Source organism: Salvelinus namaycush, chromosome 3, assembly GCF_016432855.1.
Source record: "Salvelinus namaycush isolate Seneca chromosome 3, SaNama_1.0, whole genome shotgun sequence".
Classification (NCBI taxonomy): Eukaryota; Metazoa; Chordata; class Actinopteri; order Salmoniformes; family Salmonidae; genus Salvelinus; species Salvelinus namaycush.
In genome coordinates, this window is record NC_052309.1 from 75,434,843 (window position 1) to 75,449,328 (window position 14,486).

At 46.0% G+C, this 14,486-nt stretch overlaps 1 protein-coding gene across 2 annotated transcripts in view; it reads left to right on the top strand.

The window, feature by feature from the left end:
• LOC120038593 (myosin-9-like) overlaps nt 1-14,486 on the top strand; it is a 37,998-nt gene that overhangs the window by 15,736 nt on the left and 7,776 nt on the right. For both annotated transcript variants that reach the window (XM_038984292.1, XM_038984293.1), the window contains 20 exons: nt 1,159-1,251; nt 1,355-1,418; nt 1,864-1,962; nt 2,042-2,185; nt 2,269-2,364; nt 5,791-6,062; nt 6,330-6,503; nt 6,768-6,941; nt 7,057-7,171; nt 8,355-8,542; nt 8,714-8,835; nt 8,987-9,056; nt 9,167-9,327; nt 9,454-9,562; nt 9,685-9,816; nt 9,950-10,156; nt 10,250-10,387; nt 10,472-10,595; nt 10,664-10,835; nt 10,953-11,165. In XM_038984292.1, the coding sequence (XP_038840220.1) occupies nt 1,159-1,251; nt 1,355-1,418; nt 1,864-1,962; nt 2,042-2,185; nt 2,269-2,364; nt 5,791-6,062; nt 6,330-6,503; nt 6,768-6,941; nt 7,057-7,171; nt 8,355-8,542; nt 8,714-8,835; nt 8,987-9,056; nt 9,167-9,327; nt 9,454-9,562; nt 9,685-9,816; nt 9,950-10,156; nt 10,250-10,387; nt 10,472-10,595; nt 10,664-10,835; nt 10,953-11,165 (2,867 nt within the window). The remainder of the gene's footprint in view (nt 1-1,158; nt 1,252-1,354; nt 1,419-1,863; nt 1,963-2,041; nt 2,186-2,268; nt 2,365-5,790; nt 6,063-6,329; nt 6,504-6,767; nt 6,942-7,056; nt 7,172-8,354; nt 8,543-8,713; nt 8,836-8,986; nt 9,057-9,166; nt 9,328-9,453; nt 9,563-9,684; nt 9,817-9,949; nt 10,157-10,249; nt 10,388-10,471; nt 10,596-10,663; nt 10,836-10,952; nt 11,166-14,486) is intronic.

Consider the following 14,486-nt stretch of genomic DNA (forward strand, 5'->3'; position numbering starts at 1 on the left):
TAGTGGTGTAATGTATAGGATAAGTTAGGGATTGGTTTCAAACTAACATTGTCCTTGACGATTCAGGAAAAAGGTTCAGCGAGCTCCTCAGATTGATAACATTGACAAAGCCACTACTATAGCAGCTACATTTTTAACATTTGAGTCATTTTAGCAGACATTCTTATCCAGGAAGAGTTACAGGAGCAATTGGTGTTAGTGCCGTGCTCAAGGGCACATTGACAGATGTTACACCTAGTTGCTTGGGGATTCGAACCAGCAACCTTTCGGTTACTGGCCAACCTCTTAACTGCTAGGCTATGTAAGAATATTAGTGTGAGTATGTATTTTTATTGTGTGGATTGAAGTGATTTCAACCCAATATGCGCCAAGCTCCTCACATGTTGACACAGCCTCAGCTGTAGCAGACTCTTGAAGGCTTTCCTGTCCATGTATAGATATTTTAAAATTGAAATTCACTGTAGTGGCCTTTTAGATGGAGTCATGTGCATGGATTTACCTGTACAACAACAGTCTGAAGTAGAGCTCAGTGTGAACTATGTACAGATTTCTGGCTGTAGGGGTTGTGTATACTTCATGTCAGTGTAGTGAATCTTGACAGTCAGTTCTCTGCATGGGGTCTGGGGGTTACTCTGGGTGAAGGGTTACTGATGAGGGCCACAGGGTCATCCATTGGGTGTCAAGGTGTGGGCACTAACACTGCGCTGTGTGTGGGGGTATTGTGTACTTGTGTATGTGTTCCTTGGTGTTGTGATATTCAATGGTCTGCATGCAGTTTGTTTTATTTTCTCCATAAGTAAGGTAATGCAGTTGTGTCAATTATCTTATGATTCAATTATGGACTTGGGCGTAAAAAGGGAACATCCAAACACAAATCAAATGTTTAAACAACTGAAATCCTCACAATGAAGTGAAACTAGAGTAAATGAAAAGCAGATGACTGTAGTTCTCACAATGCGTGACTATGAATCATCCATTGGAATCACCAAAGGTATTCAGTTTGATCCCACTGCTGAGAAATGACAAATGGCATGTCCTGTTAGTGTCAATATAGAATTTGTACTAATCTAGATGCGTCCTTATAAGGAGGTGGTGGTTTAAAGAATCCAATGGGATAAAGTCATTGGTTGATGGCGAGGTTCTGTGTTTGTCCTCTAGGGTGAGCTGGAGAAGCAGCTGCTGCAAGCTAACCCCATCCTGGAGGCCTTTGGAAACGGCAAGACTGTCAAGAACGACAACTCCTCCCGATTCGTAAGACTTTTTTTATTTTTATCTCTTAGTGATGCTTGTTATTTTTCTGTTGCACAAGTATTTTCTGCTTCCTTAGTCATTCACTATGTTCTCTCTCTCCCAGGGAAAATTCATCAGGATTAACTTCGATGTCAACGGATACATCGTGGGGGCCAACATTGAAACCTGTATCCTTCATACTATGTTAACCACAATGAAATTCACTCCCTCATTTGAAATATACAAAAGTTTGGGGTCCTGAGTGGCGCAGCGGTCTAAGTCACTGCATCTCAGTCCTAGAGGCGTAACTACAGACACCCTGGTTCGAATCCAGGCTGTATCATAACCGGCCGTGTTTGGAAGTCCCATAGGGCGGCCCACAATTGGCCCAGAGTCATCCAGGTTGGGGTCTGGCCGGGGTAGGCCGTCGTTGTAAATAAGAATTTGTTCTTAACTGACTTGCCTAGTTAAATAAATATTCTGTGGGCTATAGATTGAAGTGTAGTTTAACTCCAGACACCTCTCGGTTAGGCTTTACAGTAAACTAGACAAATAAGTCACACACACTTGCCCGGCCAGCAGAAGCTCACAATCCAGTCTGAATGAGTGGCTCCTTGACGGTCTGACCACCAGACCTGCTGGAGAAGTCCCGTGCCATCCGCCAGGCCAAAGACGAGAGGACCTTCCATGTCTTCTATTACATGCTCACTGGTGCTGGAGACAAACTGCGCTGTAAGCCTCCTTCGTTATCACCTTTATCAAGTACAGCTAACTGTGCGTATCAGATGTAATAACTCTGTGCTCCCCTCAGCCGAGCTGTGTCTGGAGGGCTACAACAACTACCGCTTCCTGGTCAATGGAAACGTGACCATCCCTGGCCAGCAGGATAAGGACCTGTTCACCGAGACCCTGGAGGCCTTTAGGATCATGGGCATTCCAGAGGACGAGCAGATTGGTGAGGGGGAGGACGGGACACACTAACCTCTCACTGGTTTATTTTGGGGGGGTGTGACTCTAACCTCTTGTCTCCTCATGCAGGTCTGCTGAAGGTGGTGTCTTCCGTGCTCCAGCTGGGCAACATGAGCTTTAAGAAGGAGCGCCATTCAGACCAGGCCTCCATGCCTGACGACACAGGTACAGCAAACCTTTATTTGGGCTGGTTTGATCCTAAAAAGGAGATCCTAGTATCTGTCAATTACACTCTACTGACCAGCAGATTATACACCTATCGGTCCACCAGAATTATCTAATCAAACCAGTTTATTTGTCACGTGAGCCAAATACAACAGGTGTAGGTAGACCTTACAGTGAAATGCTTACTTACAGGCTCTAACCAATAGTGCAAAAAAGGTATTAGGTGAACAATGGGTAAGTAAAGAAATAAAAGCAACAGTGAAAAATAACAGTAGCGAGGCTATAAAAGTAGGGAGGCTACATACAGACACCGGTTAGTCGATCTGATTTGAGGTAGTATGTACATGGAGATATGGTTAAAGTGACTATGCATATATGATGAACATAGAGTAGCAGTAGCATAAAAGAGGGGTTGGTGGGTGGTGGGACACAATACAGATAGCCTGGTTAACCAATGTGCAGGGAGCAGTGGTTGGTTGGGCTAATTGAGGTAGTATGTACACGAATGTATAGTTAAAGTGACTATGCATATATGAATAACAGAGTGCAGCAGCGTAAAAGAGGGGTTGGGGGGGGCACACAGTGCAAATAGTCCGGGTAGCCATTTGATTACCTGTTCAGGAGTCTTATGGCTTGGGGGTAAAAACTGTTGAGAAGCCTTTTTGTCCTAGACTTGGAACTCAGGTACCGCTTGCCATGTGGTAGTAGAGAAGTCTGACGGGTGGCTGGGGTCTTTGACAATTTTTAGGGCTTTCCACTGACACCGCCTGGTATAGAGGTCCTGGATGGCAGGCAGCTTAGCCCCAGTGATGTACTGGGCCGTACTCACTACCCTCTGTAGTGCCTTGCGGTCGGAGGCCGAGCAATTGCCGTACCAGGCAGTGATGCAACCAGTCAGGATGCTCTCGATGTTGCAGCTGTAGAACCTTTTGAGGATCTCAGGACCCATGCCAAATCTTTTTAGTTTCCCGAGGGGGAATAGGCTTTGTCGTGCCCTCTTCACGACTGTCTTTGTGTGTTTGGACTAGAGGTCAACCGATTATGATTTTTTCAACGCCGATACCGATTATTGCAGGACCAAAAAAAGCCGATGCCGATTTAATTTTTTAAAATATTTATATATATATATTTGTGAAAATGACAATTACAACTACTGAATGAACACTTATTTTAACTTAATATAATACATAAATAATATAAATTTAGCCTCAAATAGATAATGAAACATGTTCAATTTGTTTTAAATAATGCAAAAACAAAGTGTTGGAGAAAGTAAAAGTGCAATATGTGCCATGTAAAAAAGCTATCGTTTAAGTTCCTTGCTCAGAACATATGAAAGCTGGTGGTTCCTTTTAACATGAGTCTTCAATATTCCCAGGTAAGAAGTTTTAGGTTGTAGTTATTATAGGACTATTTCTCTCTCTACGATTTGTATTTCATATACCTTTGACTATTGGATGTTCTTATAGGCACTTTAGTATTGCCAGTGTAACAGTATAGCTTCCGTCCCTCTCCTCGCCCCTACCTGGGCTCGAAACAGGAACACATCGACAACAGCCACCCTCGAAGCAGCGTTACCCATGCAGAGCAAGGGGAACAACCACTCCAAGTCTCAGAGCGTTTGAAACGCTATTAGCGCGCACCCCGCTAACTAGCTAGCCATTTCATAGCGGTTACACCAGCCTAATCTCGGGAGTTGATAGGCTAGAAGTCATAAACAGCGCAATGCTTGAAGAATTGCGAAGAGCTGCTGGCAAACGCACGAAAGTGCTGTTTGAATGAATGCTTACAAGCCTGCTGCTGCCTACCACCGCTCAGTCAGACTGCTCTATCAAATATCAAATCATAGACTTAATTATAACACACAGAAATACGAGCCTTTGGTCATTAATATGGTCAAATCCGGAAAGTATCATTTCGATAACTAAACGTTTATTCTTTCAGTGAAATACAGAACCGTTCCGTATTTTATCTAACGGGTGGCAACCCTAAGTCTAAATATTGCTGTTACATTGAAGGTTGTGCAATGTTATGTCATAATTATGTACAATTCTGGCAAATTAATTACGGCCTTTGTTAGGAATAAATGGACTTAACACAGTTCGCATTGAGCCAGGTGGCCCAAACTGCTGCATATACCCTGACTGCTTGCACGGAACGCAAGAGACGGGACAAAATTTCCCTAGTTAAATAAAAAATATATATATATATATTAAATCGTCAAATCGGTGTCCAAAAATACCGATTTGTTATGAAAACTTTAAATCGGCCATTCCGATTAATCGGTCGACCTCTAGTTTGGACCATTCTAGTTTGTGGACACCAAGGAACTTGAAGCTCTCAACCTGCTCCACTACAGCCCTGTCGATGAGAATGGGGGCGTGCTCGGCCCTCCTTTTCCTATAGTCCACAATCATCTCCTTAGTCTTGGTTAAGTTGAGGGATAGGTTGTCATTCTGGCACCACCCGGCCAGGTCTCTGACTTCCTCCCTATAGGCTGTCTCGTCGTCGGTAATCAGGCCTACCACTGTTGTGTCGTCTGCAAACTTAATGATGGTGTTGGAGTCGTGCATGGCCATGCAGTTGTGGGTGAACAGGGAGTACAGGAGGGGAATGAGCACGCACCCCTGGGGGGCTCCAGTGTTGAGGATCAGTGTGGCAGATGTGTTACCTACCTTCAGCACCTGGGGGCGGCCCGTCAGGAAGTCCAGGATCCAGTTGCAGAGGGAGGTGTTTAGTTCCCAGGATCCTTAGCTTAGTGATGAGCTTTGAGGGTACTATGGTGTTGAAAGTTGAGCTGTAGTCAATGAATAGCTTTCTCACATAGGTGTTCCTTTTGTCCAGATGGGAAAGGGCAGTGTGGAGTGCAATAGAGTGCATCATCTGTGGATCTGTTTTGGTGGTATGCAAATTGGAGTGGGTCTAGGGTTTCTGGGATAATGGTGTTGATGTTAGCCATTACCAGCCTTTCAAGCACTTCATGGCTACGGACGTGAGTGCTACGGGTCTGTAGTCATTTAGGCAGGTTGCCTTCGTGTTCTTGGGCACAGGGACTATGGTGGTCTGCTTGAAACATGTTGGTATTATTACAGACTCAATCAGGGACATGTTGAAAGTGTCAGTGAAGAAACCTGCCAGTTGGTCAGCACATGCCCGGAGCACACGTCCTGGTAATCCGTCTGGCCCCGCAGCCTTGTGAATGCTGTTTAAAGGTCTTACTCACGTCGGCTGCGTAATCACACGGTCGTCCGGAACAGCTGATGCTCTCATGCATGCCTCAGTGTTGCTTGCCTCAAAGCGAGCTTAGAAGTGATTTATTTTTGGTTTCATGCACTCCTGTAGGCATCAAACTGTTATTCCCTGGGGGGATCCCTCCCTCTCACCCCTATGTCTTGTTTCTCTGTCCCCCGTCCCTCCCTATCACAGCTGCTCAGAAGGTGTGCCACCTGATGGGCATGAGCGTGACAGACTTCACCCGTGCCATCCTGTCCCCCCGTATCAAGGTGGGCAGGGACTACGTGCAGAAGGCCCAGACCCAGGAACAGGCTGAGTTTGCAGTGGAGGCCCTGGCCAAGGCCACCTACGAGAGGATGTTCCGCTGGCTGGTGATGAGGATCAACAAAGCCCTGGACAAGACCAAGAGACAGGGAGCCTCCTTCATCGGCATCCTGGACATCGCTGGCTTTGAGATCTTTGAGGTAAACTGGAGAGAGACCAAAGCGATTACAATGTCTTGAGTAAGACCCAGAGGGTATATTTGTTTAAAGTGATTTCCTCTTCTCTCGCCATTTCCTCTTATCTAGAAAGACAGATGGGGGTGGATGCCTACAGGGAATCTGTTTTCACCTGTCTAGTTCTTTCACATCACTGCAGATTAGGAAAAGGGGACAAATAGACACTTGAGCCTCTTAGTATTTGTTCATGATGGTGAATGCACTTTCTGACATTTTCTCTTTCTCCTCTAGCTGAACTCATTTGAGCAGCTGTGTATCAACTACACCAACGAGAAGCTGCAGCAGCTGTTCAACCACACCATGTTCATCCTGGAGCAGGAGGAGTACCAGAGGGAGGGCATCGAGTGGAGCTTCATCGACTTCGGCCTGGACCTGCAGCCCTGCATCGACCTCATTGAGAAGCCTGTGAGTCTACCCCTCTGACCCTTTGTATCTCCCTACCTTTAATCATGTACTGTATACTCCCTTTCTCACTCCACCCTTCCCTGTATGTAACTCCTGGTTAACCTCTCACTTCCTACAGTCTCATCCCTTTCTCCCATATCTCTCCACCTGCCACCTCCTGTTCTCTCTCCTCCTCCCTCCATCTCCTTCAGTTCAGTCCCATGCTATGCTGCCCCTCCAGGCTCCCTGGTCTCCCTGTAAGCCTTGTTCTCTGCTCTCCCCCAGGCTAGCCCCCCTGGTATCCTGGCCCTTTTGGATGAGGAGTGCTGGTTCCCCAAAGCCACTGACAAGAGCTTTGTGGAGAAGGTCCTGCAGGAGCAAGGCACCCACTCCAAGTTCCACAAGCCCAAGAAACTGAAAGATGAGGCTGACTTCTGCATCATTCACTACGCCGGGAAGGTAAACGGACCAGTAATGAAGACGAAGTTTAGACTGCTTAAACTGTGTGCCTTTGGACATGTACCAGGCAAACCTTGTGTAATACTATTGTCTGTATGGTGTGCCGTCTCCTCAGGTGGACTACAAGGCTGACGAGTGGCTGATGAAGAACATGGACCCTCTGAACGACAACGTGGCCACGCTGCTCAACCAGTCCACTGACAAGTTTGTGTCTGAACTGTGGAAGGACGGTGAGTGCAGCCAATGATATGGAGTTAGCAACCAGAAAGAAGAACAGACTTAAGTGGATTAACCTTCATGCTGGGAATTGCTGCTATGTTTTCAGTGAAGGGTCTCTTCCTGTCTCATATCCACTTTTCTCTCTTGTCTCGTATCCAATGTCTGGTGTCTGGACCTTTGTTCTTACCCGTTCACTCTGTTTTGGTTTCTATCCATCTGTTCCTCTGTATGGCCCATTTTCGTCTGTTATTCTCCCTCTTACTGGGTCTCAGAGGTACAGAGGTCTCAGAGAGCTTATTTTTATCAGCGTTTTCCTTTTCTCCACTCAGATTCAGGTGACTTTCTTTTTCATCATTTCAGTCTCCTTTATTTACTCCAATTCTGCTCATCCTTCTGTTCACACTAATATGAACCTTTCCCTCATCTCAGCATCAACTGCCTGTTTTTATCCTGTACTCATACCCTGTTTTCCCTGTGGCTCAATGTTGATTTATCGGATCTATTTTTTAACAAGGGGTTGTAATGACTGCCCCCCCCCCCCCCAGCTCTGTGTGCAGTGAGATCTACCACTTGTTGCTCTTTCATTGGACTCTCCTCTCCTTCTCTCCCTCTGTGTAATAGTGTGGTTTGGGACCCCTGGTGTTGCTCATGGGTACTGCAGCAATGGGTATATACTGCATGGGTTTGGTTCCGTCGTCACCAATAAAAACATGCCCACAAATGCACAGTTTGTCACAAACGTTGATTTCCACATAGTATGTCGGTTCGCACCACATATTTACATATTAAGATGGTCGCATAGTGTAAGCAGTTACCTACACACACACCCTTCACTCACTGCATCGAGTTGCGTCTCGTTCTAGTGTGATTCCCTCCTCCCCCCCACGCTTCACTGGCATTTTGTGACCCCTCTCATTCCGCAAATCCCCCTTCCTACTGTATTTATCTTCTCTGCTTTCACCCAGTGTTGTGGTATCACTGGTTTTGAACCCGTCAGTCATCTCTCTCGCCATCCCACATGGAGAGATGGGATCCCCCTATCGCCATTATACTCTGCTTCATGTGTTTAATGTTGTGGTTTGTTTTCACTGTGTGGAGTTTGCCTGGTTGGATATCCTCAAATGTGAAAGCCTCCTATCTCACGTCACCCTTTCTCCTCTCCTCTTTTTCTTTTCTCCGTTTTCCCCCTCTCAGTGGATCGTATCGTGGGCCTGGATAAGGTTGCAGGGATGTCTGAGATGCCTGGTGCTTTTAAGACCCGTAAGGGCATGTTCCGCACGGTGGGCCAGCTTTACAAGGAGCAGCTGTCCAAGCTCATGGCCACTCTGAGGAACACCAACCCCAACTTCGTCCGCTGCATCATCCCCAACCATGAGAAGAAGGTACCAGTAGATCAACTCCACCAGTGAAAACATCCAAACAATAGTTTCTCTCAAGATGCCCTCAAACACAGTACGCAACATAGGCACCCACAGCTTATGCTAGTGGTGTTATCTTGGCAGCTTTTTTTATTTACATATCTAAACATGTTCCTTTTCTTCCCTCCCTTACAGGCTGGTAAGCTAGACCCCCACCTGGTTCTGGACCAGCTGAGGTGTAATGGTGTTCTGGAGGGGATCCGTATCTGCAGACAGGGCTTCCCCAACCGTATCGTCTTCCAGGAGTTCAGACAGAGGTAACTTAAACACTCCCATTGTCGCTGTATACAAATGTCTATTTTCACCAGTTCCCCAACTTAACCTCCTATTGTTGCATCATGCTGTGTATGTTGCTTTTAGTGAGTTGAGTCCAACTGATGATCCATGCATTTACTTTTTGTCTCTAAGGTATGAGATCCTCACTCCCAACTCCATCCCCAAGGGCTTCATGGATGGCAAACAGGCCTGTGTGCTCATGGTAAGAGAGAAGGGCATTATATCTTGTTCTAGAACATTGTCACTCATTTAGAATGAAGAGATGAATGTTGTCAGTTTAGCTGATTGTATACCTCACCCTCCTTCTGTCAGATCAAAAGCCTGGAGCTTGATCCCAACCTGTTCAGGATTGGTCAGAGTAAGGTGTTCTTCAGGGCTGGAGTGCTGGCTCACCTGGAGGAGGAGAGAGACATGAAGATCACTGACGTCATCATCAGCTTCCAGGCCTGGTGCAGAGGCTACGTGGCCCGCAAGTAAGGAGACCCCCTGACTCCAACTGTCTATCATATGGCTGCAGTGGAAACGTTCTGATTCATGTCTTATAACTGTATTTAGAAGATACCAAAGTGTTTCTCGCTCTCTCTCCGCTTGCTCTGCAGGTCCTTTGCCAGGAGACAGCAGCAGCTGACCGCCATGAAGGTGATCCAGAGGAACTGTTCAGCCTACCTCAAACTCAGGAACTGGCAGTGGTGGAGACTTTTCACCAAGGTACACATTATACTTATGCTAATGTTGTTCCTATACAATGCTACTCGACTCAGCCAAACCCCCGGGGAATACTGGCGTATAACTGCCTTTCTCTTCTCCTCTGAACTGTCCCTCTCCCCCAGGTGAAGCCCCTGCTGCAGGTGAGCAGGCAGGAGGAGGAGATGCAGGCCAAGGATGATGAGTTGAGCAAGGTGAAGGAGAGGCAGGAGTATGCTGAGATACAGCTGCAGGAGATGGAGGTCAAACAGCACCAGGTAAGATGGAGGCCCTCCATCACTGAAACAGCCCTGAAGTGACATGTTGATTTTATAATGAAACAATAATTGCTCAAGCTAACTTGAAAATGCATTCATGAACCCGTAACACCATATTGTCTGTCTCCCCCAGTTGAGTGCCGAGAAGCAGGCCCTGCAGGAGCAGCTGCAGGCTGAGACTGAGTTGTGTGCCGAGGCTGAGGAGATGAGAGCCCGTCTGGCCGCTAAGAAGCAGGAGCTGGAGGAGATCCTTCATGACCTGGAGGCCAGAGTGGAGGAGGAGGAGGAGAGAGCCACACATCTGCAGACAGAGAAGAAGAAGATGCAGCAGAACATCACAGTGAGGACACACACACAAACCAACACAAACTTTGTGTGCAGCATGGCAGGTACACACTGTACTAACTCTTTCCTCTCCTGTGTATGTGTGTAGGACCTGGAGCAGCAGTTAGATGAGGAGGAGGCTGCCAGGCAGAGGCTGCAGCTGGAGAAGGTGACCACAGACTCCAAGCTGAAGAAGATCGAGGAGGACGTCATGGTTATTGAAGACCAGAACAACAAACTCATGAAGGTCCGTATACAACCAATGGGCAGACAGGTGTGTGGATGGATACAATTATGTTGTGAACTCCTGGTTGTGTTGTGTCTCCCACAGGAGAAAAAGCTAATGGAGGAGCGTATCTCTGAGTTCACCTCTAACCTGACTGAGGAGGAGGAGAAGTCCAAGAGCCTTCAGAAACTCAAGAACAAACACGAGGCCATGATCACTGACCTAGAGGGTAGGTGGAGCACACACCATGTTTACCAAGTTGCTTATATTTCTCCTTAACACTTTATCCTTTATTAGACCGCCTGCGCAGGGAGGAGAAGGGCCGTCAGGAGCTGGAGAAGAACCGGCGTAAGCTGGAGGGAGACTCTACTGATCTCCTTGACCAGATAGCTGAGCTGCAGGCCCAGATCGCTGAGCTCCGCGCCCAGCTGGCCAAGAAGGAGGAGGAGCTGCAGGCAGCCCTGGCCAGGTGGGATCTCTACAAGATCTCTGCAGTCACATACATACATAATGGCTTTAGTGTGATCACTCTGTAAATTGTATTTTCGTGTTATAACACCCTCCATTTTCCCTCTCTTCCCCTCAGGATTGAGGAGGAGGCAGCCCAGAAGAACTTGGCCCAAAAGAAGATCCGGGAGATGGAAGCCCAGCTGTCTGAGCTGCAGGAGGACCTGGAGCTAGAGAGGGCCGCACGCACCAAGGCTGAGAAGAACCGCAGGGACCTGGGAGAGGAGCTGGAGGCCCTCAAGACTGAGCTGGAGGACACACTGGACTCCACCGCTGCCCAGCAAGAGCTCAGGTACTGACACCCAGAGGAGATCAGTTACGTAGTCGGCTATGTTAAGTTCATGTTTTAAGTATCCCTATATTTCTGTTATTACGGGGCTATCACTCAGTCAAGAGTGCGCATGCGCAGGAAGTCTTGTCGTTGTTGGACCTAGCCTTGAGTGTAATGGCTACCTTGTAGTGTGTTCATATAGTAGAGTAAACTTTGTTAAACTGGAACCTTGTCGTTGTGTCATTTCGAGTTAACATTGGTAGCAGAGGATGGTTTCTAACTACAATGTGCCACCTCACTTCGACGAGAAGAGGTCGTACGAAAGTTGGAAAAATGAACTGGGAATCTGGACACGCGTTACTAATCTGGACGCGAAAAAGCAAGCACTTGCGGTGGTATTATCGCTCGAGGGAAGAGCGAGAGATACAGCACTGGAAATATCCGTTGAGGATTTGAACAAGGATGACGGTATGGGAACTTTGATCACAGCACTGGATTCTGTATTTCTTAAAGAAGAGAAAGACCGTGCCTACGAGGCATATTCAAACTTTGACAGTGTTACGAGAGATATTTCGGTTGCAATGACGGACTACATCATTGATTTCGAACAGAGGTACAATAGGATGCGCAAGTACGACATGGTTCTCCCGGATGCAGTGTTAGGGTTCAAGTTGCTAGACACTGCCTGTCTAGATGGTAGGGAGAAACAGTTGGCTTTGACTGCTTGTACTGTGCTGACTTTTGCATCTATGAAGTCGGCACTAAAAAGAATATTTGGTGAAAAGACGTCTGTCGCGCCAATAACAGATGGAATGCAAGTGAGTGACGCAGCATATTACACCGAGCAGCACAGAAAAGGCGCCAACAAGTCACGTTCTCAAGACAACCAGAAGAGGGCGCCATTTCCCGGCACAAATCCACTGGACAAATATGGAAGGAGATCGAAATGTGCTATTTGTCAAAGCACTTACCATTGGGTTAAAGACTGTCCTCATAAAAATGAACAAGTTAAACTAACAGATGAAAATGTAAACACAGAGATAGAGCAGTGTAACATTACACTGTTTTCAAATGAATCTGCTTCTGATACTGAGATTTTTATAGTTGAATCCTTGGGATCTGCTGTGATTGATACTGCATGTACACGGACAGTGTGTGGTGCAAAATGGCTTGATAGCTATGTCAGTGAACTAAATATGAAAGAAGTACAAAATATGATTGACACACCAAGCAACAGAGCTTTCAAATTTGGAGACGGGAGAATTGTCCATTCTACCAAGAGAGTTAAGATACCAGCAAAAATTGGTCAGACTAAGTGTCACATTGAAACAGAGGTGGTCCCTACAGATATCCCCTTACTATTAAGCAAAGCTTCCCTCAAGAAGGCAGGGGCTGTACTAGACATAAAAAATGACAAGGCAGTGATGTTTAAACAACCAGTGACTCTTGAACTTACTACCTCAGGCCACTATTGTGTAAACATTTTAGACAAAGACATCACACAGAGTCCATGCAAAAATGAGATTCTGACTGACACAGAGCACATGGAAATTCTGACAGTCACAGAGAACATGAGCACTAAAGAAAAACACAAAGTCTTGTTAAAGCTTTACAAACAGTTTGGACATGATACAGTTGACAGACTTCAGAAGTTACTCAGCAGTTCAGGGAATAATGATGATGAGAAGTAAGAAACTGGAAACAAAGTGTACTACAAACGAGTTGACTGTCAAGAGTGGAAAGGACCGGGAGTAGTCATTGGTCAAGATGGTGTGGTGATATTTGTGAGGCACGGAGGCATGATTGTCAGGGTGCATCACTCAAGATTGCGGAAAGTAAATGATCAACAAGATAGAGGGGCTGTTGCTGAGAATCAGTCTCCTAATGAAAATGACAAAAAGGACACAGTAACAGACACAAACCTACCAGATGTCGCATCCAATGATATGGACACTGAAACTGACACAGGAAATGGAGCAGAGACCTTCAACCATGCCACAGGTAATAGTGTTGAGGGTTCAAATGAGGAAAACATTCAACAACAGCCACATGTGTTAAGAGAACATGGTTGTTCCAATCTGAAAACTGGACAAACTGTTAAATACATGGACAGAGAAAGTGGTATTCCACATACAGCAACCGTCATTGAACGAGCAGGAAAAGCAAAACACCAGAACTGGTACAACTTGCAGTACTCTGAACCAGCTACACTTTCTGGTACAACAGGGTCAGCTGACCTGTCACTTGTAGATAATATCAGAATTGAACCAATGGAAAATCGAGAAAAACAGAATGACATTCAAAATGATGATGTACTTGAAACAAAGGACGTGTCATTTGACTCAGCTAAGCTAGATGAGCTCAGTAATTGGAGGAAAAATGGAGTGTTTGAGGAAGTCAAAGACATTGCCCAAAAGTGTGTCTCAACAAGGTGGGTGTGTACCCTTAAAGAATCCTTAACTGGAATAGTGCCCAAAGCACGTCTAGTGGCTAGAGGTTTTGAGGAGCTGGCTGCTAAAGAACTCCCAGAAGACTCACCGACATGTGCCTCAGTCACTCAGATTGCTGATGTCAGTGATCTGCCAAAAAAAATGGAAACTTAATTCCATAGACATCAAATCTGGATTTTTGCAGGGAACAGAGCTGTCAAGGGACATTCACATCCGACCTCCGCCCGAAGCTAAAAGTGAAGGAACACTGTGGAAACTAAAAAAGTGTGTGTATGGACTGGCAGATGGATCACTCTACTGGTACAACAAAGTCAAGGCAACAATGCTGAATACAGGTGGAAAAATGTCACAAGTGGATCCTGCAGTCTTCTATTGGCTTGATCAAGACTGCAATGTGAATGGAGTACTTGCCTGTCATGTTGATGACTTTATCTGGGGTGGCTCACAGACCTTTGCTTCAACTGTGATTCCACACCTCAAAGCTGTTTTCTAGGTTGGCCGTGAGGAGCATGATCATTTTTGTTATGTTGGCATAGAGTTTATTACAGTTGATGGAAAAATACTGATGCAACAGGAGAGCTATATCAAGAATCTTCAACCCATCCACATGGATTCTTCAAGAGCCGTACAAAGGAATTCCCCTCTGTGGAATTGAAGCTGGTCAATTGAGGTCAAAGATAGGACAAATTTTATGGGCTGCGAGACAGAGTAGACCTGGTTTGATGGTTGCAACTTGGCATCTAACACAAAACACGCCACTGTACAAACCATTCATGAGGCAAACAAAGTTGTTCGTAAACTGAAATCACAACAAGTGACTTTAAAGTTTCAGCATGTTGGAAAAGATGACTCTTTGAAACTAGTTGTCTTCAGTGATTCTTCGCTAGGTTAT